General features: G+C 41.3%; 3 protein-coding genes across 5 annotated transcripts in view; all 3 read left to right on the top strand.

Moving 5' to 3' along the window:
* The first annotated feature begins 478 nt into the window (after positions 1–478).
* LOC133121657 (nucleoside diphosphate kinase, mitochondrial-like) lies at positions 479–6618 on the top strand. The gene is made up of 5 exons (XM_061231010.1): positions 479–840; positions 2905–3026; positions 3349–3450; positions 4287–4399; positions 5370–6618. Exons 1-5 carry the CDS (start codon positions 699–701, stop codon positions 5488–5490), a joined length of 600 nt encoding a protein of 199 aa, XP_061086994.1. The 5' UTR covers positions 479–698; the 3' UTR covers positions 5491–6618.
* A 486-nt stretch (positions 6619–7104) lies between these two features.
* decr2 (2,4-dienoyl CoA reductase 2, peroxisomal) lies at positions 7105–14195 on the top strand. Of its 3 annotated transcripts, none has more exons than XR_009708032.1 (10): positions 7105–7203; positions 7737–7852; positions 7974–8042; positions 8136–8187; positions 8405–8540; positions 9686–9810; positions 10036–10129; positions 10430–10534; positions 10760–11105; positions 13778–14195. XR_009708032.1 is itself a non-coding variant. In XM_061231079.1 (10 exons), exons 2-10 carry the CDS (start codon positions 7752–7754, stop codon positions 13810–13812), a joined length of 906 nt encoding a protein of 301 aa, XP_061087063.1. In that variant the 5' UTR covers positions 7105–7203; positions 7737–7751; the 3' UTR covers positions 13813–14195. The 3 variants fall into 3 exon arrangements, 2 of the variants coding, with proteins under 2 accessions (XP_061087063.1, XP_061087064.1); XM_061231079.1 differs by having other exon boundaries at positions 10760–10948; XM_061231080.1 differs by having other exon boundaries at positions 10760–11001.
* Positions 14196–17680: 3485 nt separating this feature from the next.
* rab11fip3 (RAB11 family interacting protein 3 (class II)) overlaps positions 17681–26648 on the top strand; it is a 50935-nt gene continuing 41967 nt past the window's right edge. Inside the window, exons 1-2 of the mRNA XM_061230464.1 lie at positions 17681–17819; positions 18303–19426. Of these exons, the coding sequence (XP_061086448.1) occupies positions 17681–17819; positions 18303–19426 (1263 nt within the window). The remainder of the gene's footprint in view (positions 17820–18302; positions 19427–26648) is intronic.

Genomic DNA, 26648 nt, shown 5'->3' with positions numbered 1-26648 from the left:
GCTGCTTATTTATTGGTTGTGATGATGTACCCCACACATAGAATGCTGCATACACTTGCAACGTCTGTTTCAAATATTGAATATGCCTTCCTTGTGATTACCCCCACTGACAAGCATGTAATAGGAATGTTTTTTTACCTGCCCTATTCAAATACAAGGATATAGCCAGTGATTGCATTTAGATAGTTGCACATATCGAACAATCATTAACAACACTCGTTTTGAACAAATGTTATTGATTTTTTAAATACTTGAATACTTAACCTGAAATGTCCTGGGAAAGTTAAATGAGCAGTGAATTGCAGAACTCGAAAATATAAAATCATAAAAATTGGTCGCCATGGTGTGAATCATCTCCGTGCAAACAAATTACCTGATCAAATAGACACATCTCACACACTACCTTGCACTGTTTATATTTGAAGCTTGGTTGTTCGGGGGTTAATTTTACCCTTTAACCACTTTGGAGTTGCGCTTCTGAGAGGAGGTGGAGTTGACCAACACTAGAATTGGACAGTTTATTCGAGGTTGCATGTTGCAAATTTTCGTTTAAAACTGGGATTTCTGTGGACTTCCATTGCAAAAGGTGGACTGGGCAAAGTGAGAATTTGTGTGCTCTGAACGGGCGTTTTTGTATCGACATTTATATAATTGGAGGAATTTAAAGGGTTGCTTTCATCTCACAATATTCGAACATTATGCTATTCCAGCGTTGTTTGCGACGCCTTGTAATTGGTCAGTGTGGTTTTAAGTTATGTTCTGTTCCTGCGCGGACTGCAACTAAATTCCATCACTGTCAGAGAAGTAACGTTGGCTTCAGTAATTACTGCACCACGTCAGGTTCGTCTCCTTTACGACCGTCATGCAATCGTTTGTTTTTATACGTGTCATTGGTTATGTGTGTTGTACAGACTGATATGAAGCATATTAGTAAAGACGTTCATGGAATACATGTGATTCTCAATACAATAATTCCAGCTCACTTTACAGTTACATTTGTGTCAACTCCTGGAAATTTTGGTTTTCAGAAGCAATCACTATTATTCATTCAGTATCGGATCAGTTTTATATATTTTAGTGAGGTTAAGAAAATATTTTGGTTCAATAATTATGTCGTGATTTTAGTGGCAACAGAAACCAGTCAGAGGAGCCCTAATGGTTTTCTGATTACCGCAACTGCAGTTTGCTGAACCCAGAGGCCTGAGGGAGATGGGGATGCACTTTACCTTTTCCAAAACAGCCATCACTTGGATTTAATTAGACTTGGCGTTCCCAAACTTTTTCATAACATCACCCACTTCCACTTTCATCCTTTTAGATGTTTAACGTTTAACGTTTAAGAAACGAACACAATAGTTCAATACTACATGGAAAGAAATAGAGAATTTGACATATAATTGATAATTGCGTTATATTTCATGTTCAGATATAATTTATTCTTTTGTACAGCAAGCCAGGAAAATAATCAAATTTTTTAAGTTGATTTTAAGTGATGCCCTATTTGTCTGTTTGAAGTTCATAAAATCCTAAAATGTTTGTAAAAATGTTTTCATTTTGAAGTTCCCCTGGAACACTTTCACAAACCCAAGGCATCATTGAACCCCAATTTGAAAACTTATACATCACATTTGTTAATGATTGATTTTGTGTAGTCTAAGTGACTTATTTTTTGTAAGTAGACATCCTCATCACCACTGATAAAATGTCCTGATCACATTTCTTAAAGGTTTACATTATCGTCTTATTGTGACTGAAATGCAAGTAAATCATATAGTGGTATAGTATATTCCAGTGAGAACATAACTTTTTCTGTCCATACAGGGAACATTTAGTGGTTAACTGTGTCGAGCCCAATTCATGATCATTACATTGTCAACTCCGATTAGTGGAATTTTGTTCTTGAGGACTTTGTTAAATAGATGTACAGTAATTCAGTTGGACTCAATTTAAAAGAGCATGCATCATCATCTTCTGATGCCTTTGGCCCGATAATTCCAGAAGTCTATAGTATTGGTGAAGTGTGTGACCATGTGCCTGAAGGTTTTCTGTTCAAAAGCCAGTCTTGGTTTTTACCATGGAGGTGAATTTACATAGTCATATGAGGAGAGATAGTAGAACATCTCATATTTAAGTATGAGATCAGGTGAAGTAATTTGAACATTACACTCAAAATATTACTTTAAACCAGACAGAAATGCTGAGATCTGAAGGAGTTTAAATGAGCTGACAGCAGCACATGACTGTATATGTTTGTTTGAGTTGGCCAGATCAGCTTAGTGTGCCAATGTGTCCCCTTCTCTCCAAATCACCTGACCTACCATCAACAATCTCCAGGCTTGTCCTGATTAATGAGCCTCACGTGTGATCATACCCTCCGTATCCTCTTTGGTTAAGTTAGAGTTAGGAGATGCAGTGTGTAACAGATGCCCAAAGCTAACCAGATTAACTGCTCTACTTTCTTTATCCATAACCGTCTGAAAACTGGAATTGGTTTCCTTAAATTTCTGTGTGTGCTGTATAAAAAACAAGTTTTTCTTTTAAACCTGTTTTGTCAGTGTTGTCATGTAAAACCAACTTAATATCAACCCTGTTGAATTATCGACCCTAATATTTGAAAAGCCTGAAAAAATAATTTCAGTGTATCAGGACTTTTTCAGTTACAGTTGATATGCATTTTAGGTATACTTTTATTGACCAATAGACCATCTTGTTGCAACTCATACTCATTGTATACTGTAATAATTTTATGAACGATAATACACTGCTCAAAGGAATGCATCCATATAACAGTATTGCGTGCTTGAAACTTAATTAGAATGGGGATGTTGCTGATCTCAGTCTATTTGTGTATGCCTGTGTGTCTGTGTATTGTATACACACGTGCACGTGATGCTGGGATTGCAGATTTGAGGGAACGCACCCTAATTGCAGTGAAGCCAGATGGAGTACAACGGCGCCTGGTGGGCCAAATAGTCCAACGCTTTGAAAAGAGGGGCTTCAAATTAGTGGGCTTGAAGATGCTGAAGGTGAGTGCCGCCCATCACAGAAGTGTAGTACAGTATCAGAGATTGGAGGCCAGTGCTGTGAAGTGTGTGTGTGTGTGTGTGTGTATGTGTCTGAACAGCAGAGAGGTAACAGACCACAGGTCACTAATTAAGAGGTAGAAGGTCATACGGTGGTAGATGTTAAAGACTACAGTTGAGGAGTCAAGCTCAATGTTCTACTGTTCGGAGATCTTATAGAAGCAATGCTATGGCTGATAGTGACATGAAGGTTTGATTATCGTCCTATGGTGGACAGTGGAGTAAATAACTGCCCTCGTAGTAATGCTTTCATTCATCTCCTCAGGCTTCAGAAGACTTGCTGTCTCAGCACTACCAAAACCTGCAGAAAAAGCCCTTCTTCCCTGACGTGCTTTGTTACATGTCTGCAGGACCTGTGGTTGTCATGGTGAGTGACACACTGATTATAACTGTATTCCTTTTTTTTTTTTTTTTTTAATAATCTGTTATCATTTATTCAGTTATTCTGATGGAGCAGGACCTATTCTGCTGTTTTTCATTCTAACTGATGATTGGATTTACTGAACTGTGACTGAATATGTATCTGTCATAGTTTTAGTTCAATGTGGTTGGGTTTTATTATTTATTTATGTTAAGTTACTATCAAAACATTGGCAATACAAACTGGTATGAATAATAAATGACACTACTTCACTTTTCATTTGTTTTTGGACCACAAATTTGTTTAAGGGAGGGATATTAAGAAAGTATTTCAGTAGGAATTAGCTGTCAGATGAGTAGTCATTTAACAGCTCCATCAAACTAATAAAAAATTGGCCAGAACAAAAAATCACCTTACTCCTCCATTTCGGGCTTCAGAATATTGGGCCGATTTAGGAAAATTTTGGCTAAAGCTAAGTTTGTCCCCTGTCCATTTGGTCAATAGTCATATAGCATCACATTGGGCAAAATGTGAATAGCCAGTAGTGATCTTTAGTTGACTTTCCTCCCATCTGAAACATAAATGCAATGCAATGCAGTCCTAGTATAACTGCTTTCATGGACTGCCCTTCCAAATCAGACAAAATGCACACACAATCTAAATTGTGAGAAGTGTTCTAACAGAGGAGAGAAAAGACAGCTTTAGCAGAATGATATTCATTGTAACCTCTTCCAGTGCAAATATTGTTCAGTGTCAGGTAACTCTGTTGCAGGTTTGCCAGTAGATATTTGCCCTTGAGATTCCCTGCAGGAATTCAGCAAGTGTCCAATTCTCTGCCTAAGGTGTGGGAGGGATATAATGTGGTCCGAACGTCCCGTATGATGGTGGGGAAGACCAACCCAACTGAGGCAGACCCTGGCACTGTCCGAGGGGACTTTGGCATCCATGTTAGCCGGTAACCATGCCCTCCTTTGTGGAGCTTTAGCCCATATGAGCACAATTCCTTTGTTAATAGCCCATCATTATGTTCTGCTTAATTGAGCCGAATTCAAATTACACAAATTCTCTTTTGCTTTAGCATGATGGACATTGAAATCAGAGCTTGGCATACTGTATTAAATATTCGTCTGAGAACCTTGCAACAACTGAATATCAAGCATTTTGACATTTTAGCCAATTCCTGCTCAATATTGTCAATTGTACTAACTGCCAGTGTGTAATATCCACTCAATAAAGTAATGACAAGTTGTTACACATTCTTGTTAAGCTACAGTGAAAGAAAGTACTGGAAGGACCAACGAAAAAGAAAAACACAGTGACAAAGACATAACCATTCAGCAATTTGTCGTTATTGTCCTATGGGACAGTGGAGTAAATAACTGCCCTTGGAGTAATGCTTTCATTCATCTCCTCAGGCTTCAGAGGATTTGTTGTCTCAGCACTACCAAAACCTCCAGAAAAAGCCCTTCTTCACTGAAGTGCTTTGCTACATGTTATTCAAATATCTATATATTTAAAAATGTAATGTTTTCTAAATATATAAAATATGAAATATGAAATATTTAATAAATATGAAATATATTATTTAAAAAAAATTATGTTTCAAACTATTTACTGTAATTTACATTTTGTGACTCTTTACTGGAGTAATGCGAGCTATGGTAAGGGTATTTTAACCTTATAGCAGCACCGTGTGGCTCTAAAATTGTTGCTGAGTCAAAGGGGTTAATGACTTAATGTATAATATAATTCTTAGCTTTTTTTTGTACTGAACTTGTGTGGTGTGTCAGCCCAGACTTGCCGGATTTGTAGTTCGTGTAGCAGGTGTCAGGTTCAGTCAACAATGCATTTACACAAATTGCAAAATGTGCATTTAATGGTGCATTTATTTTTTGTGTGGTGTCTGGCCTGCCTGCTTCCCTCAGGAACGTGGTTCACGCCAGTGACTCAGTAGAGGGAGCCCAAAGGGAGATCCAGCTGTGGTTTGACGGCAAAGAGCTGATGGACTGGGACTGCTGTGATCATAGCAACTTGTCTGAGCTATGAGAGAGAGCACAGCAAGCGGCCTGCCAGAACTGCACCATAGCAACACCAGGACTACCTCAAATTGTTTTCATATAGGTCACCCTCATGTTTCCACTACCCAGCAGCCCAACATAGACATGCTTGGGAATAAGACAAAAACCTGCTACCTGGTCCCAATATTTATTCACTAATACATTACCAATAATACATTTACCATCAGAGTTTTCCACAAATCTCCCACCTCTTAATTAGCTGTTTCAGCATTTTCCTCCAAACATCTGTGAAATGAACTTTTAAACCTTTCACCATACAAAAACAAGTCACAAGTGGGAGCAATTTAATGCCTCAAGTAATTCTTGTCCAGTTTGAAAGTCTATAACTATGGTTTCTAGGCAGTGCACATTTTTATTTTGTTAAGGGCACAGAGGTTCAATGCACCCAAACGTGATTTTTTTTGAGCCTGTCATAGTGCTCACAGTAGAACAAAAAGGACAAATACCTTAGTTTTTGTCTAAGTTACTGTTACTTTAGACATGTCATTCTAATGTAATTCCTTCCCTGCATTTTTATTATGAATTAGTTGTTCATAAGGACAGTCTACCAGGTAAAAATAAAAAGAGTACAAGCTACAAAATAGGCAGAGATGATGACCCACACATTTTAGTTAGACAATCACATTCTAATGTTTGCATTTCATATAAGGTGTTAATGTGCTCTATATGTAATAGGACTATGGTGAACTTAATTTAATTTTCAGAAAATAGACTTGAATTTTCAGATGGTAATATTGTGAATGGATAATGTTATTCATAAATTAAATTGTCAAACATCACAAGAATGTTAAGGAAAATGGACCTGATAAACTTGAATAGAAGCATTTTGCTTTTGCGTGGGGTAATGTTTGTCTATAAATACTTACCTAAACATCAGTTGGGACAAAACCCTCCCATGAAAATCTTAACTAATGTTACCCTTCAAGGCGGGAAAGTCATTATGGGGACACAAGCTGCCTTTATGTTCTGCTGATGAATCTGAACTATAGGTAAAATAAACTGAGTTATGCTGAAACTGTGCCAAATTAAGAACCTATTCAATGTGAAATGTTGTAAATAATTTGTTTTGTTCAATAAAACATTTCTGCTGAAATCATAGGCTGTAAGTTTGCTATCTTTGGTGTATTTTGGTTATACATTGCTATTACAACTACTTTCAATCTGACCGTTTATTAACATTTACATTTTGGTTTCAGCAGTTGGAATGTTAAATCATATTGGCTTGAGTAAGAGTCTTGTGGTTCATATTATAAAGCATGTGTGACATCCGTAAGGGAAAATGTTGCATATATACTACAACCTATTAATCATATAGGAGACTTGCAGTTTTCCTCAGATTCAAAGTTTATTTTAACAGTAATACTTTATGGATCTGTAATACTGTAGAAAAGTATATTTCAGTTTGATATGGTATGCAGAAGAGCATATCTGAATATACAACACATCCGACATTGAAGTGGATGGGCTACAGCAGCAGAAGACATTTTTAGAAAAGACACGTTGAAAACAATGTAATAAATACCTAAAAAAAAAACTTGAGTGTACTTGAGCTACAGTAGATGACTACAACACCCACAATGCACGATAAACATAATTGCGTATTCGTACTACATTTCCCTATATGCACGAGAGTCTGAAAATGCAGAAACTGAAGACCAAAGTTCTTTCGTGATAACTTAAGGTACGTGCATTGTTGGTTTGCTTAACGAGGTCGTTTGTGTAGTTTTCATAGAATCTGTTCGAAAAATGTGCAATCTTGTTTTCCAAACCGTAGCGATTTAATTAGTTTTTGAGGGTGCATGACATTTGCCTTTACTAGGGTGCCTACTGTTACCGAGGCAGTTAGCTTTAGCTATCACTAGTTATTTACCGTTTGCTCGTCGGCTCCCCTGTACACGTTTTTGTCCGTGGTCATCGTCCAGATTTTTACATACAAAACTAGATCCTGAAATGCATCATCAAAACTTTCACTGCTCATTGGCTGAAAAGCGATATTGCATCTAGCTAGCTAGCGTGTTTTCATGTCGGTTGCTACATTTTCTATGAACTTATGTAATATATCAAAAATCATAAACGTTTTATGCTTATGTTTTGACGAGATGTTATAATATACGTGTTGGTCAGAACTTTGACAGTTTCTCTGACGGGGCAACGGGTATGTCCGAATAGCAAATAGCTATTGCACCTTATTTACATAAGCCTATTGGTTTGCAGGGCAGCAGAGCAAGGATGGCAGAGGAACAGACGAGGGTATCCGAGTTGCCCGAAGACGTGGAAACGGATGACTGCATGACCACCTACACGTATATTTACAGCCCGGATTTGCTGAAGTAAAATACAAATAGAAAGGCATACCGTCTGCCCATGTACTCTGTCGAAAATATATATTGCTATGATTTTTTTCTGTGGATTCATCACAAATAACATAACAAATATTTGGTTTGGTTGCAGAGACCATGTTGCCTTCATAACTGGTGGTGGATCTGGAATTGGATTCCGAATTACAGAAGTGCTAATGAGGTAAACAACACTTTCTAATCCAGGACGCTACCTCTGCAACCTCTTTAAACTTGTGTGAAAATTGTAACAGTTGTGTGTAATTTGCCCTTTCAGGCATGGCTGTGACGCTGTGATTGGCAGCAGGAATCTGGATAAGCTCACGCAGGTCTGAAAACGTATTAATTCAATGAGAGATAATATCTCAAAGAAATGTAGGATAAGACATGAGGTCATAAGAATTTGTCTGGTCAGTTTCTAGTTTCAGCTTACAACTGTAGTAGCATTAACCAGGACACTTGTTGCAGTTTTAAAGATGTGTTTACGCATTCAATTTGCATATTGTGTTATCCGAGCAAATTGACACATTTTATGTTATTTGACAGGCGGCTAAGAAGTTGAGTTCTGCCACTGGGAGGCGTTGCCTGGCTCTGCCTATGGATGTCCGGCAGCCAGAAACCATTTCCACTGCTGTAGAGGAGGCATTGAAAGAGTTTGGAAGAATTGACATCCTCATTAATAGTCTGTACCCCCATATGAGTTACACACCACTCCACATTAGAGTACATTGCATTTAGAAATGCATGCCTTGTGAAGAATTTTTTTTCTTTTTTTTCTTTTTTATACAACTGGTGATATGAGGTGTTCTTGTAGAAAGTCCTTATATTTGGTGGAGTTATTTAGAATGGATTTACCACACAAAAAGGACATCATTTCTGCTGTTTTCTTTCACTGGAATGGAACATGAATGGAACTTTGACAGCAAGGCTTTAATATTTGTAGGATAAGGTAAACTACTGTCTTTAAACATTATCTCAGTGGCTCAATGGACTTTATCATGCTCTTAAATTCTGACTCATGAAGTGAGTCATTGTTGGTCTGGTTGTTACATATATCAGTTCTCAAAAGATTGCACAGCTTTCTTAGAAAAAAAGGTTTGCTTGTGTTCTGAACATTTCTTTATCATGAATCTTATCATTTCAGACATGATCCTCTGTTTCTTAAGATTGGTCTTTAGCCAGAATTGTGGTGTCGGTGTGCTGAAGACTTTCATGGGTGTCTCGGTGGTGCAGCCTGCAGAGCACTGACCGCATGCTCATTGTGAGCCGCGACGTCAACGGTTCAAATCCGACCGTCTGACAATTTGTCGCATGTCTTTCCCTCTCTCTCGCCCCCATTCTTCCTGTCTCTATATACTGTCCAATAAAAGCTGAAAAAGGCCTAAAAAATATCTTTAAAAAAAATAAAAATAATAATCTGACTTTCCCCATGATTTAAAAAAAATGATTATTTTGAAGTTGCTTATCTTTTTGATAGATCACATGAGTTCCCAAATAAACCATAATTTTTGTTTGTCCTTACTTCCTGGGCTTCTTTCATTTAGAGGGCGGCCTGTAGCGTAGTGGTTAAGGTAAATGACTGGGACATGCAAGGTCGGTGGTTCTAATGTAGCCACAATAAGATCTGCACAGACGTTGGTCAAGGCCCTTAACCCTGCATTGCTCCAGGGGAGGATTGTCTCCTGCTTATCAACTGTATGTTGCTCTGGATAAGAGCATCTGCCAAATGCCAATAATGTAATATAATGTATGAAGACTGATTCTGTTGAGAAATGTGGCAACAGGAAACCATGAAAAGTTCTTTTCAGATCTTTGTTTTTTCCTCAGATGCTGCTGGTAACTTCCTGTGCCCTGCCACTGCGCTCTCCTTCAATGCCTTTAAGACCGTAATGGAAATTGACACCATGGGCACATTCAATACAAGCAAGGTGGTCTATGAAAGGTGGTTCAAGGTAGAGTACAGTGACGCTTGTTATAAATATGAGGGAACTCTCCATGTTGTTCTTCACATGTAAAACCATATTAGAATGAGTATTTAAACAGCAATATCTTTTGTAAGCTTCACATTTTAACATGTCACAAATAATAACATAAACTGATAATCATAAAGGTGTATTTTGATTGGTTTTTATCAAGTATATCTAGTCACAAACTTGCATTTGTGTCTGGTTGTTCAGGACCATGGGGGCTCCATTGTAAACATCTCAGCAACTCTGGGGTACAAGGGCCAAGCTCTCCAGGTCCATGCTGGGTCTGCAAAGGCTGCCAATGGTGAGTAGGTTTAGCCATGCTTGTACACATCAAATGCTTTTTTATATAGTTTGTATGGTGGACTGATAGTGCTTACTCGTTTAATTCTCTCTCTCATGGAGTTCTTATTATTTTTTTCTGGTGTGAAATAGAAAGTAATGGAAAGTAAAATGGTCCAGCTGTATTTGCTGTCTATTATAATCGCGCTAACCTACTGATGGTCCAAAGTTTGCTCTAAAAACAGTAAAAATGTATCTTCTACTTCCCTCCCTTTCCTCACCTCTTTGCTTCCTGCTGTCATACCTTGCCTCTCTGACACAGATGCCATGACTAGACACCTTGCAGTAGAGTGGGGACCAAGCGGTGTCAGGATCAACACCCTGGCGCCTGGTCCAATCTCAGGCACAGAGGGATTCCGCCGGCTGGGTGAGAATGGTGGTTGTTTTTGAGATTGGTCGCCAAAGCGATGTGAAGTACAGATCCTCCAATCGGTTATGGAAATTACTTGAGGGATAATTACTTCCACTTCATCCACAGTTTGGTTGTACTCTATATCTCTCCTTTCTACTCTTTCTCTGCTTTACCCCTTTTATATCTACGTCCCTCCACACCCTTTCCTCAACTGTCTTCCCCCCTCTCCTTCAAACTCAGGTGGAATGAGTGCAGAGAGCAGCGGTGCCTTCCAGACCATCCCACTGCAGCGGGCCGGGAACAAGACTGAGATGGCCCATGGCGTGCTGTTCCTGGCCAGCCGGGCGTCTTCGTACGTCACGGGTGCCTGCCTCGTGGCAGATGGAGGAAGCTGGCTCACCTCCGCTAACAACCTGCCTGCGCTCCTGGGTATAGCCTTCTCCCAATCTGCTAAACTCTGACTCTCCACCCAGCCATCCCAGGTGTGTAGGAGAGGGAAGTAGAGATTGGGCAGAGCCATGGCACAGCAGGGAAAGGAGTTGGTGAAACAATGTGGTGGAGATGTTGTGGTGGAGGAATGGACTAGGTAATAGACTACTGTATAGACAATGTTACTGTGTACCTCTTCCCGACCTGCATGTTTTACTGAATGTGCTTAAAGGGACAAATTTGGGATATAATTAATTTTATTAGACTCTGTTTTAATAAATTTTCTAGTTTTCCGAAGAGGTATATGGTGGTATGGTATATTTAAAATAATTTGTTAAAGGAGTAACATGGTGGTTGGTCACACTTTCTAGGTTTTTATATGCAATTTGAGAGGGCGTTGAAGAAACACAATGAAAGTGTTAAATATGTCCGTTCTTTAGTTTTGGACAAGTAAGCGTTTTAAATTTATCGTCCTATTTCCAACCGGTTGAGAATGTTCTCGTAGTGCGTCACACAAGGATAACCACTCCCCTATCCACGCAGTTTGCACATCTGGCATACAGGCAAGACAATGCTAATATTTTACTCACGTTTGGTTCACTTAAATTAGAATGCCTTTTAAGGACTATTAGACTATTTCTGGTTATATTAATTTTGCTTGCTAGCTAACGTTAGCTAGCTACCTAGTTTGCTTTCATAAGGACGTTATAGTTGTCCTTTTATCTTAACTTTGCTAGATAGCTAGCAAAAATTATCATTGAATAAGTCAGCGTCCTTACCTTAGATATCGATAGTTGATACACAAAGTTAGCTAGCTTGTGATAATTCAGTCTCCCGAGATGAGCATGTATCATGGAGGTAGCTATGGTAACAAACAACAATGTATGGAAAGTGGGAACAAGGTCTGTCAATTATAGCTAATTGACAGTTCTCATTACCACACACAGACAGTTTGGGTGAACTTTTATTGTGGAAAATTTAAGCCTAGAAAAATACATCTTAAAATACATTTAAATTAATAATAAAAGAAAGTATGCATATTTGCATAAAGACAACTGGCAAGTTACATTACCACCATGTTACTTCTTTAATGCATCTGTTGAATGTGTGTATATTTGCATATAGTTTGAACAGTTAAATGCATGTACATATTTCTTTCAAAATGACAATCATCTATTTGAACAAAATTACTGTAAGGGGAAGTATTCCTAAAAAAGAGAAAGACACACTCTATTATGCTACAAAGTAATTTATTACAAAAACTAACGATTCGACTCAGTGTCATCTTCAGGGCACATGCTGTGCCAGTGTGGAGTGGAGTCCTATAAATAAAGTGCAGGTGATTGATAATGGGTGCCACCCGTGACCGTGAAATGCATGACAAATAGTTACCCTGTAGTTGCTGTTGAAATACTGAACAATGTTCTTGCATCTTATAATTATATACCTATGCTACAGTTATATAGGTACAAAGAATGGATAATTGCATATTCAGAAGTGCATTACTGATACATTTTACATTTTAAAAAGGTAACTGAATGTTTCATGAAACATATACAGTACATGTACAGTATACCGAATGCATCCATAATTATAATCAATAGATATTCAGATTTTTAAATAGTTTGTGGATAAACATTGTTTATAGAAAAACCTTACATGCACATGTACATGCATACCTGCATACATGCAATGCTTACTTAGCATTTGCGTCATATCAATACAATTCATGTAGCCGAATAACATGAAACCAGCTGTTCCTGAAACTCTTCGGATGTTAAAAAATGTAAAAAAAATAAAAAATGAAAAAAGAAGTGTTACAGGAACTGTTAATTCGGTTGTAGCTATGTCGAATGTTGTGCCTGTTACACCGTGTGAAAATATGGCTTAGGGCAGCTATGTCCAGGCAGTGTGCGTTGCTTGGCTACAATACTGCTACTGCTTGATGTTTTATTTGACATTATTTGTATCTCCTAAAGCATAATTAGCAAAACATCTTAAGGCCAGATGTACTAAGCCTTTTGCAACGATTGTTAGGCGCACATATGACACAATCAGGAAAGGTGTCGTATGTATCAAACTGGCGCATGGGGCTAGAACTGCAGTATGCGTGTGATCTAGGCAGGTCATCGCAAGATGCACTAATGGATCACGCAAATAAAGGTTGGAGATAATCGAAGTGTGGGTGATTATGTATTACTAAAGTGCACACAATTAACGAGGGTCGAATTGTGCAATACATTTCTCTTGTCTCTAAAGAGCTGGCGTAAACCAAGGCAAAAGACAGAGACACAGATCTAGACTTTGAAGATGCACTATAATAATATTTGCAACAAGAATCACACTATTTCAACCCCAGAGCATGAACTCCTCAAATAAATTATTAATAGTAAATATGAATTTATGATTACAGCCAAGCAATAATTAAGGCTGGGTGTTTGTCACAGAAAATATTTACAAAAAAATGTATTAACTTAACCAATATCTTATGCAAAGCAGTTGGAAGTGACCTAAATAACGTGCTCAACCCTAGTGACAGTAACTGAAATCAGTGTTGCTAAATGCAAGGATGTGCTGCTTCTAATCACTTTTGTCCATCTCAGAAAGAGCGTGTTTCTTTGGATCAGTTTTCCTCTAAAACTTAAGACAGCTTGTCTTTAAGGGGCTTTTGGTTGTACATGCATTGCTTGTAGATGCTGCCATTGAAAATACAATATAATCTTATTAAATGTGTTGCAATTTTGTTTCCTATAATGTGTAATATACAGAATAGTACTTGAGGTTGTTTTTTTTTCTCCTGATGAAATGTCATCACTTGCTTTGTTTTAGATTACTGGTCATCTACACTGAAGAGAGACAAGTAAAAGACTAAAGAAAGTTAAACTAACCTCTGCAACATGAAAGGGATGGATCTGTTTACCTACTCCAAGGGACCAAAAATCAGTAGAATGGGACTGGGAGTGAGAGAGAACCACACAGAACATCCTGGCTTCAGACGGTTAATAAATTAATAATACTTGTTTTATTGTCTTTGGCATCAGAAATGTTTTAAATGGCACTTTTGAAAGTAATTCTGGCTTTGATTGTTGCTAAATGACTACATGTAAATTAAAGCATCTTTCTTGAATACAAAAAATGGTTACATTTTCTGATATGTATTAGGTATAATTTTTTACTTCATTTTTGGTTTTGATTTACAGCACACAAAAAGACAGTATTAATTCCCTGAATAAAACATCTAACCTTCTGTGTTTGTTGTCCCTTTTTTAATGATAAATTTCCCCTTGGGTTATCTTACCATTATTCATGAGCAAAATAATAATAATAAAGCAAAATAATTGAGGGATGGTTACTTTTGTTAGTGAGGAGGAAAATATTATGTTCATGAATACTATTTGATGTATTTTGAACTATTATCTCAAGATGTGGCGGCATGGATGGTGCAGTGGGTAGCACTGCTGCCTCACAGCAAGGAGGTCCTGGGATTGAATCCCGGTCGGCCGGGGCCTCTCTCTGTGGAGTTTGCATGTTCTCCCCGTGTCTGCGTTGGTTTCCTCCGGGTAATTCAGTTTCCTCCCATAGTCCAAAGACATGCAGGTTAGGCTGATTGGAGAGTCTACATTGCCTGTGGGTATGAGTGTGTGAGTGAATGGTGGGTGTGCCCTGCGTTGGACTGGCGACCTGTCCGGGGTGTATTCCTGCCTTTCGCCCAATGTATGCTGGGATAGGCTCCAGACCCCCTGCGACCCTGTTCAGGATAAGCGGGTTAGGATAATGAATGAATGAATCTCAAGATGTATTTCTACAATGGGGCAGCTTGTAGCGTAGTGGTTGAGGTCGGTGGTTTGATCCCCGGCGTAGCCTCAATAAGATCCACACAGCTGTTGGGCCCTTAACCCTGCATTGCTCTAGGGGGGATTGTCTTCTGCTTAGTCTAATCAACTGCAAGTTGCATTGTATAAAAGTGTCAGCTAAATGATATGTAATGTAATGTACAATGATGGGGGCTTTTCTTAATTATGGCAAGTATTCTTAGGTAATCAACTGTCATCGTCTTCCCTGGCCTACCAGCTCCTTTACTGGGGGTGACATTGGCTCAGGAGGTAAGAGCAGTCAGAGGGTTGCCAGTTCGATCCCGCCCTGGGTGTGTCAGTGTCTAACCCCCAATTGCTCCTGACGAGCTGTTTGGTGCCTTGCACGGCAGCCAATCACTGTTGGTGTGTGTGCGCGTGCATGTGTGTGGATGGGTGAATGAGAAGCATGAATTGTACAGTGCTATATAAATGCAGGCATTTACCATTTTACCATTTATGTTTGCAATTACTGTGCTCTCTTTCTTCTTAATGATGCGCCAAACTGTTTTGTTAAGCACAAAATTGACTGTTTTTTTAGTTCTCAGCCTCATAATGGCTTCCTTGACTTTCATTGGTATGACTCTGGTCCTCTTGTTGACTGATGCCAATAACAGACTCCAAGGGCAATAGCAAAAAACCTAGAATCATGACTAGATACACAATGCTTTCTGATACCTGCATTCAGCAAGCAATTGAATTGAATATACAAATGTGAAACAGCTGAGAGGCCAACTGTCCAATTACTTTTGGTCCCCTAAGAGGGACAATGTATAAAAAGAAATGTAATTCCCAATATGGATGTAAGTACCCTCAAATTAAAGGGGAGCGTCTGCATTTCAATCTCGTATTCATTATCCAGTTTGAACATCAATTGTGCTACTGTCCAAGTACTTACAGACTGCACTGTATGTGCGGCCGACTTTCGGTTGGAGAAACCCAGCTCAACTACCAAGAATCTCCACACGGGGGCACTTGTGTTCAATATACAGTACTAAACCGACAAGATAACACGGGGTTAGTTAGGGGAATCAAAGTTACAAGTAATTTATAAACAAAAAACAAATCAACACCACTTTTTCTCCATTATTGACTGTTCTTATTGCTTGAACTTAATTCAACAGCAATTAGTAAATTTCTGGCATCGTGTACTGGGCGCGCCGTAATAATAGCTTGCAAGAATCCTTAATATCTACACTTCGTAATTTATCGATTAAAGTCGGACAAGAATTCCACAGCAGAATTTAGACGCTCCCCCATAGGCCACGGTGTTGGGTCTGTGTTGACTTGACAGACTGCGGCGTGCTCATTGCGCCTGCGTACTGTGGGTCTCGTGACGTAGCTGTGAATGCGGCTGGTAACAGCAGCTGCTGATGAGAGCAAGAAAGAGCGATGGATGTGTGGTTGGAACCAACATTGTGAATCTAGCATACGCGCTAGCAATCTGAACTGTACTCGTATTGGTCATATTCGGAAGAATCACCCACGACCGTGAAAGGATTACAGCTCGTTTTAAGAAAACATCGTAAACTGGCGAAGGAACCTCTTGTACAGGTGGCCCACTGAAGTCTTTTGAATCTGGGGACGCTTTGAGAAAAGGGTTGAGTGGGACAAGCAGAATTTTCAGAAATGTACAGAAACAAGACTGAGAAAAGAAAAACAGGCCGTCTCTGTTCGTCTGTTCAATGAGAAAAAACAAACGAAGCAGGATAGCTAAATATTACTTAAGTTCGTATCATTTTCAGGATTCGTTTCTCTAGCGATCAGTGTAACTAGCCAATGTATGGAGATAATATTAGCTAGCTTTCAACGCCGTGTTAGCTAATTAGCAAGCTATACAAGTAATCGCGCGACTGTTGTGTTTTTCATATTTGGAAACGTATGTATAGTGGCTTTTAATGTCAGATATTTTGCTGTGCCGCCAGGGCTGGGTTATTAGCTAACATTAGCTAGCTAACTTAGGTAATTTGTGGCACAGAGATAGCAGACTGTCTAGATAACGTTATCAACCAAATGTCGTTAACATAATGTGGCTGAATTAAATATTTAACTTACAAGCTATCGTTAGCTAGTTAACGTTAGCTAACATAAGGATTTTGCTTGGTATGTTGCGTCTTTGGCACGGAGGAAGGGGGGGCTGTATTGGCAGAATGTTTGAATTAGGCATTGATAGCTAGCACATGAGCTATCTAGTAGCTAGGCTCGTTAGTGTGATTTTAGAAACTCCGGAGATTTAGCCAATGCCAACTGACATACTACTGGTGGGTTTACATATCACTCGGGTGGTGCTTAGCAACCATCAGGGCTGTTCCGCTCAGCTTTCTTGCCACCAACTGGAAAGGTTCAGTCAAGTCAGTTGTTGATGCTGTATGTTATTACTGGTTGGGAACGAATGATAACAATAATTTACCTTATTGGCTAGCTTATCAGGACAGTAGCTCGTCTATTTCATGATTTTAGGTTATGAATATAACCTAAGCGAAGTACGCTGAACAAAATCCAGTATATTCGCTAGATTTGTCATACCATTAAGCAGTTGCTTAATGGCATTAGCTAATACTAATGGTAAATATAGGCGGAAATACAACAAATGTTACTGTTCGAAAATAAACTCACTTTTTCACTCTTGTTTGTATGCGGAAAAAATAAGCTACATTGGAAAAACCACGTCATTCTTTGTGTAAGATTGGACTACTTCCAGAGAAAGAGGACTGAAATCGGTTATGTGAAACGTGAGAATGCTTTTGGACAACTTGAAAGTTGTAATTTCAGTTGAAAGGAAATCAACAACTTGTCATCAGACATACTAAGAATAACTTTCAGTCTTTGCCTTTTTCAAGTGAAGGACATTTGAAATTGTCTCAGGCTACCAAGTCAACAAATGGAGCAGATCCTGCTGTCCAGCCCTGGGGGGCATGCAGACTGGGAATTGGAGCAGAAGCCGTCTTTGGGATTTCTTGTTTTAGATCCTGATAAAGTTGCCACTTTGCCTAAGGGGGGCAAAGAAAGTCTGGAGACTGGTTTGGATTTCCAAGAGACTGGAAAGGAACTTGTGTCATTGAGCCTAGATGAGATTCTCCAAGAGAATGCCTTAAATCTAGATAACCTTTTTCGGAACTCTAGATATTCCGGTGCTGATCAGATCATGTCTTGGAATGAAAGGTCAGAGTGCCCTGTGCTGCAGTGGGAGAACTCCTTTCCACCATCGCAGCTAACCGAGGGTCCGCCTGCTGATGTCCCAAGTCTTCAGGTCCGTTCTAATGAACACATTGATTTCAGAGTTTCTTCTCTTGACCAGACTGTGGCAGGCAGCCTAATTCCTGAAAAAGACAATTCATCCTTTCTGGAACAAGATTTCCAAGTCAAAGTACCCATGGAACTGATAAACAGTCCTGGAGAACCTCTCAGTTTCAATAACACTCCTCCCTCTGGGCAGGTTTTAGCCTGGAATGAAGAATCGAACAAGGCTGATTTCTCTCTACTGGAAAAACTCTTGTGTTTAGAGCCTTCCTCTTCCTCCTCCTTCTCTTCCTCCACCTGTGTCTCCCTTCCCTGCGGGGCTAGCCCGCAGGGTGTCAGTGAGGAGCCATCTCTCCTCTCACGACATGAGGAGAGCAGCCTCAGTCAGGTGTCACAAGGCAGAGAAACGCTGTCATCTGAAACTGAGGACAAAGGTTTATTCTTGGAGCCGGTGAGGGATTCGCTCACAGTGAGTAACGCTATCCTGGAAGGGTCATCTGAGAACCACCTGAGCAGCCCCTCCCACACCTGCAGCTCCACTGGCTACAGCCACACGCCGGATGTTCAGAAAGGATCCGGACTCGTACGGAATGGAGCCGGCGCCGACACCAAAGGCAGCCTCGGTGTTGAAGATCACTCCCTGCACACGTCTGAAGAGGGGCGCTTGAGCTCGCGTGCGGATGATCCTGAGGAGAACGGTTGCGTGGACGATACTGAGCAGAACGTTTGTGTGGACGCTCTGACCCTTAGTTTGTCTTTGAAGCAGTGCTGTGAAGGCCACCCCTCTCGCCCCGGGCCCCGACGTCAGTCGACGGAACCCGAAGCCGCCGCGTCCTGCCCTGATGGAGACTCCACACCCCAGCACGATCTCCTCAGCAGCCTGGGCTTGGATGGGGGTATCTCAGTAGACTTCATGGAAGAAAAGGTTCATCTGGGCTCAACTCGACAAGGAGGACTCAAAGAGCTGATTGGCCGTCGCAGCCTGACTGCTGATGCAATGCACGATAAGGAAACGCTCAATCCAAAACCCCCCGAGAGCGGCCTGCAGGATGCTGGTCCTGGTCCTGGTCCGGAGCTGAATGGAAGGAGTGGAGAGGCAGAGCTTGACCTGGATATAGTCTATCACAGTCGGGATGGCCCTGACGACCTGGCCCAGGAGTTGGGTGATTTGTCTTTGGGCAATTTGTGGACGGCCGCAGAGACGACGGAAGGGCTCTCTCTATCAGAGGTCGGGGCGTCTAATTCGCTGCCAATGGGGGGCAGCGTTTCAGAAGCGGATGACCTGTCTTCTTTGAGGGCTGTGTTTAATGCCCTGGACCAGGACAGTGATGGGTTTGTGCGCATTGAGGAGTTTCTGCAGTTTGCCACAGCCTATGGAGCTGAACAGGTTAGTAAGACTACCTCTGGTTAGTTATTTTCTCTTTCATTTTGGTTGTGAACAGAACTGGAAATAATTGTTTGGATGCAATTGATTGTGATTATTCCAATCCATTTTGGCTTTCAAGCGGAAATGTCTGTTTCCGGAACAGCTATTGGGCTATACAGTGTTTAAATGCCCCCACAATATCACAGTATTATTGTTCTCATATTAGCAGAAAAGTCCACAAAATGAGTTTTGTTTTAAGCAGCTTGAAGAGCTTAACCGTATTATTTCCTTACTGAAGTCTTTCCAGCAGTTGGCTGAAATGAACATGACGCAGTCATTGGTCTGACACTTTCTTCAATACCCCAAGCCTGAAAACGTGCAATTGGAAACCCCTGTTTCATTTGCCGTAAACCCGAGACTATTTTCACTGAATACCTGAGTAGTGTTTTCCTCTACATTTACTTTGACCAAAAGTGACTACTTTCCACACTTCATAGCAATGGCTTATGTCAACTAGTAATAGGAAAGGCTGTCTACTTTCTAATAAGAGATAAGGAAACCCGTTTACAATCCAATCAAATCTGCCTCATTGCACCAAGTGTGAAAGCCATTGCAACAATTAGAATAGTGATATTTGTGTTTCCCCAGCCAGTGCAGATAGTTTCCTCTGAAAGGGGATAGATGAGTGCAATATGTTGTCTGCATAATGCATTTTTGGTGAATGGTTATTGCATAGATTAAAGCGGATAAATGCGTGCTATCTCAGGAATGGGAAATAGACTGTTCAGCCCAATGGGAGGCCCCTACACTTGCATAAAGCCCGTTTTCAGGCAGTTCTCACAAAATTGTGCTGATGAAGCAGGTGAGGGAATGTAGCTGTGTTGTTTTAACTTCATCCGGCACCTTTGCCTGTAAAGTGAGAGGGCGGCGATGGGGTTGTGTTACCACGAAACACAAAGGCACTAAAGAAACCTGAGCACATGGAATTCAGGGTACACTGCCAAAGCACCATTTGTTTTATTATAACTGAGACCGAGAAGGGCTATATTGTGTGCTGAAGGTTTGTTCATTTTAGCGAAACAGTCTATCATGTTCTTTCATCTTTCATCCCCAAACAGTGGTGATGTACTGTACATTCTTGATAATTGTTACTTTTCACCTCTTTGCATTTCTGGCGAATCACCTCTATAGACTCCGCTCACAAAACCTGGGCATATCCAGTTTAGATCAGACCCATTATTTATTTAACACCCCCGATTGGGACTGACTGTTTTTATTTTTCTATTTGTGCTGATGCCTGGCAACTTGACTGACTTATATTGTTGTGGTTACACTTTGGAATGTATTTGTGTTTTTATTGTCATCTCTGCTGTGGGTCGTGTTGCACTGGCTAACATATTAACTATTTGAATGCTCTTTTAGCTGACTGGGAAAAGGTGCCTGGTAAACTGTTTCTATTCTATTCTACTATTCTATTTTATAAAATCATCTGGAAGCAGTCAACCTCAGTTAGCTAATAGCTACCTTCTTTAACATTGCAAGTAATGTATATTTTATTGTAAGTTGACAAGTTGAATTAATTCAGTCGTGAAGCTGTTTTATAGAAATGTTATTGTCATGAACCAATATAGTACGAGTTAAAATGTTTCACATTAACTTCCCTGATTATGTAGGGGCCATGAAGCATCATTTGACAATATCCCATCAAATTAAATGTTTAAGGTATCTTTAATAAATAGAATCCTGTTTCGAATTTATTTGGCATTAAACAGGAAGCCTGGATAACAGTCATTTGTAATGAAAACAATTATTTTACCCTCATATTTTCCTTGTGTAGGTTAGGAGCATAACGGGCGGGGAACGTTTGTGTCATTGTCTGTGCCCGCTTATTCCAACGGCAGTGGAACAAATGAACCGTGTGTGGGTGTCGCATCGAGTCTCTGGTGCAACCCACTCTTTCTCTCTTGTACACGCTGCTACCGACTGATGGTGTGCTTTGCTTTTGTGGTTTCTTTTGTAGGGGGACTACAAAAAAAACCTTCCATTGCCTCAAGAATCCTGTCTTAAAGACCCTGCAATAATACAGAAGTAATACTTTCAAAATACTTAGATTGGCAGAGCTTTGATGTGAAATGATAATCTTTGATGTTTCTCATCAGAATGGCGTGTTTTTAAACCAAACATGATCATCTCACTGCCATTTTGCATCCCAATGCTGAAGTTACGCTTGATTACATTACATTACATTACATTACATTATTGGCATTTGGCGGCCGCTCTTAACCAGAGCGACGTACAGTTGATTAGACTAAGCAGGAGACAATCCTCCCCTGGAGCAATGCAGGGTTAAGGGCCTTACTCAAGGGCCCAACAGCTGTGCGGATCTGATTGTAGCTACACCGGGATTAGAACCGCCGACCTTGTGTGTCCCATGATGCTTATAATTCTGTCAGTGTCATGTGATGGTGATTGAGGTGGGCTGGAAGTGGCTCAGGCCTGTACACAGGACACGTCCCTGTGTTGTGTTCCGTTCCCATGGGTAAAGAGCCCATACTGGGTACAAGACCTGTGCTGTGTTTGACTAAAGAGACCTGCACTGTGTTTGACTAAAGACCTGCGCTGTGTTTGACTAAAGAGACCTGCGCTGTTTGACTAGAGACCTGCGCTGTGTTTGACTAAAGACCTGCACTGTGTTTGACTAAAGAGACCTGCACTGTGTTTGACTAAAGACCTGCGCTGTGTTTGACTAAAGAGACCTGCGCTGTGTTTGACTAAAGAGACCTGCGCTGTTTTTGACTAAAGAGACCTGCGCTGTGTTTGACTAAAGAGACCTGCGCTGTGTTTGACTAAAGAGACCTGCGCTGTGTTTGACTAAAGAGACCTGCGCTGTGTTTGACTAAAGAGACCTGCGCTGTGTTTGACTAAAGAGACCTGCGCTGTGTTTGACTAAAGAGACCTGCGCTGTGTTTGACTAAAGAGACCTGCGCTGTGTTTGACTAAAGAGACCTGCGCTGTGTTTGACTAAAGAGACCTGCGCTGTGTTTGACTAAAGAGACCTGCGCTGTGTTTGACTAAAGAGACCTGCGCTGTGTTTGACTAAAGAGACCTGCGCTGTGTTTGACTAGAGACCTGCGCTGTGTTTGACTAGAGACCTGCGCTGTGTTTGACTAAAGAGACCTGCGCTGTGTTTGACTAAAGAGACCTGCGCTGTGTTTGACTAAAGAGACCTGCTCTGTGTTTGACTAAAGAGACCTGCGCTGTGTTTGACTAAAGAGACCTGCGCTGTGTTTGACTAAAGAGACCTGCACTGTGTTTGACTAGAGACCTGCGCTGTGTTTGACTAGAGACCTGCGCTGTGTTTGACTAGAGAGACCTGCGCTGTGTTTGACTAGAGAGACCTGCGCTGTGTTTGACTAAAGAGACCTGCGCCGTGTTTGACTAAAGAGACCTGCGCTGTGTTTGACTAAAGAGACCTGCACTGTGTTTGACTAGAGACCTGCGCTGTGTTTGACTAAAGAGACCTGCGCTGTGTTTGACTAAAGAGACCTGCGCTGTGTTTGACTAAAGAGACCTGCACTGTGTTTGACTAAAGAGACCTGCACTGTGTTTGACTAAAGAGACCTGCACTGTGTTTGACTAGAGACCTGCGCTGTGTTTGACTAAAGAGACCTGCACTGTGTTTGACTAAAGAGACCTGCACTGTGTTTGACTAAAGAGACCTGCACTGTGTTTGACTAGAGACCTGCGCTGTGTTTGACTAAAGAGACCTGCGCCGTGTTTGACTAAAGGGCTGTGCTGGAATTTCCTCACTGCTCCCTTCCAGCTCTGCGGCCTCCTTCCTACTACAAACCCCTGATTCCCCTATTCCACTCCGTCAGTCGTCTCGGTTTACATGTTTGTTTATGTGTCGTTCGCACAGGGATGTCTCCAGGGCACTGTGTGCAAGGTGTGGGTGGCGATACGCTCGAACAGCGAAGAAATAGTTTTGTGTCCAGTAAGCTGCAGCGTGTTTTCAGAACGAATTGAAAGGAATACAACAACGTATGTTTCATTTGTCTTCACAGCGTAGTGCTTCTCTCAGTGGCCACGTTAGTGGTGTGAATTCCTCTGTCCAGGCTCTCGCATTTAGAATTTTATTTATTTGTATTTATTTACAGCCTGAAATAAAATTTTAAAAGGATTTTCCAAGTTAGCATGTCTACATAAGAGTGCGCAGGGGTGACATTGGTTGATTTTCAGCAGGCTTACAGTATTTTGTGTATTAGCCTGATTATCCGGAATTTTTAATTGCCCGTCTGTCATACTTTTGCCGTTCTTGACATATCATTAGCTAAATAACTGTAGGCAAGGCTTTTCTGAGCGATAAGGAGATTTCAGTGATGTTCCAGCAGTGGAGTCAGTGAAAGGGGGTTATTTTACGTCTGTCCACGGGTTGTTTGAAGATCTGATGTTCAGACACCAGCTTGTATTGAGTCTACCTCAAGTCAAACTGAGACGGTAGTGATTTATTCTGGTCCGAGCTTTTCATCAGTACTCAACCCAGGGCTGGTGAAGTTTGTGGTTTGCAAATTGACTGTTGACCATTTGGCTTGGCTAGTGTATTTGGTCGTGCTACCCTATTGCGTATTTGTTTGTGGACATTTTGAGTGCTTTGACTGCCTGAAATGGCCAGAACTATGCTATTTGATAGTGTGCAGTTGCTTCAGAAAGAAGAGCAGTTTAAGCCATGACTGGCAGCACGAAAGAGTAACAGCTCCCACGGTCTTGAGAAATGTGGTGGGACAGAACACTTCGTTTAATTTGATCCCAGTTAACACTGCTATTGTCCTTTTGGTATACCCATGGTTACTCGTCATTCCCATTATCAGTGCTGTTACTTTCCAAAATGTTTCAGCCTAGGAATGCCATTTAGATCAGAATTATGCTCATCCAACCCCTCATAAGAGATTTTTGTTGACATCAAAAAGCAGCTGCTGTAAGTATTATCACTTAGTAAGTCACAAGCTCCACTGTGCTGAAACTTGTGATGCATTGGACCGCACTGGCTGGGTATTACTTACACTAAGTGTACCCAATCATGCCTACTTAAGTGTACCCAATCATGAAAATGCCTTTACGTGGCAATCACATTTATGCCTATCAGCTAACCAAGTTTAAAACATGGGCTGGTATTATCTGACATCGCTGCGCGCCTGGTTGAGGATATTGAAAGTACGGGTTGCGTTGTTGTATGTTTTGGCTATGCTGTGCGTGCCTGCCTTCATGCGCATTATTGCTGTGTTTCGTGAGACTTAACCTAGTTTCTGAGGCTGCTTAACTTTGTCAGATTTTAAATATTCCCTGCCCGCTTTACTGCTGTGCCTGCGCTGTTAGCGACTCCAGTTTGTTCGTGCAATACAAGATTTGGCATCAACGTTTATTTACAGTTTATGGCCCAGGCTGTTGATTTGGTTATTTAGACAGCTTGAAGATGATTTGCCTGTGACAGCTTGAAGATTTTAGAGGAAAGTGTAAATGTCTGTTGGACGTGGGGAGACGATACAATAACTCTAGGCTATAACAAATTATCCAAGACTGCTGTAAACGACAAGCATTCTGTTCTGTGCTATAAGAAATGATAAATGAGCACTTGCAGGATTGCCCATTCCTTGCCTGAATATTGCGGTGGAGATTGGCATGCTAAAATAATATCTTCGTGACTGATTGCAGTAACCAAGTCTGAGTGAATCTAGGGCTGCGCAGTTCTGATTTAGTTGTTTTACTCATCCTTTTACTTTCATTTTCACCGGCTCTTGTGTTTGACTGCAGATGTCCACTGTGAAAGTGAAAGGCTGTACCCTCGTGCTGATCATTCCGACGATTCTCTGCACTGAAAACCAGATGCTGTGAAGGCCTTGGCTTCATTTGGGAGTCCTAAAGGATTAGGGCTATGTGCATGGCTGCTGCCAAAACGGAACTGTAATTACAATTTTTTTTTTGCTCAAATATTTTTATTTCAGCGCTGAAGAGTCTGACCCACCGCTCTGCGCTCGGTTCAGTTTGCTTTCCATTAGCCGTACTGTCAGCCCCTCAGCTGGTCGGATCCTTCTCATCCACGCAGCCCTGGTGCTGTTCCACTGGGCCGCGGACTGAGGCTGTCAGTGGCTACTTATGGGCAGACAGACGGGCATGCTCTGGTTTAGTGGCCCTCATCAGCGCAGGGCAGGGGCTTAGGTGGGACCGGGAGGGGCTGTTCCATCCGGATTCCAAAGAGATTACACCGTCGGCCCCCCGAGTCAGGTGCTCTGCCTAATCCCCCCTCCCCTCCCCAAACCCACTGCTGCCCCCCCCCCCCCCCCCCCCCCCCAACATCGACCATGAACGCCCGAGGTGTGCCAGATCGGAGGGGAGATTAGCTGGCAGAATGTGTTCCCCTGAGTCAGGGCAACTGGTCCAGCCTGCTTTCCATTGATACGGCCAACCTGGCATGCCTCATTGTCTGTAGGGGGTGGGCAGCCAATCACACAGATAGCGTATACTACAAATCCTCATCGCCACAGAGAACAAAAGACAATCACAGAGCGACCCCGCCCTGTCACGTTCTGTTCTCCTGCGCTCCGTGTGTAGTCTGCAGTTCAGTCTGGCACTTTACCAGCATTTAATTTTCTTTGAGACTATGTAACGGTAGCACTAAAGTGTTTTCGTTCTGACCTCGGTAGGTTTTGTGTTGCAGAAATTGTAGTTGAGCTATGTCAGGAATGATGGCAGTCTCATGCATAACAAAACCTGTATTTATTTCTCTACATTCCCCGTGGACTTGAACTAAAGGCTGAAACTGCCCATGTGAAAAAAATACTGAAATAGCGGACTGAAGTATATCTTAAGTATACTTCAGAGTACTTTAAGTATATTTAAGTTTATATTCCATACTGTTTGCTGAGTGTACTATTTTCTCACGTGGGAGGAGAGATCGGAGGGCGTTCTCGCTTTGCCTTTGTTTGCTTTCTTCTTTGTCGGCATGTAATAGTCTACATTCTGGAGCCGGAGCTGAAAGACTTGACCTTGCGTTCTTAAACTGCCGCGAGGACAGGTGGAGCGGGTTGACTTATCTCTTGTTTTGAGGACACATTGCAAGGACCTTGCAGCTTGTCCCAAACACGGACCACTCCCTCCAGCGGTCTCCCGGGGCTGCGGTGATGATGTAATGAGATGATTTATGGGAAGCCTGCTTGGGCTGGGCCTTGCCGCTCCTGTCCAACTGGAA

This window comes from Conger conger, chromosome 2 (assembly GCF_963514075.1).
Source record: "Conger conger chromosome 2, fConCon1.1, whole genome shotgun sequence".
Taxonomy (NCBI): domain Eukaryota; kingdom Metazoa; phylum Chordata; class Actinopteri; order Anguilliformes; family Congridae; genus Conger; species Conger conger.
The sequence above is the reverse complement of the archived record's forward strand: the minus strand, read 5'-3'. Positions and strand labels throughout refer to the sequence as shown.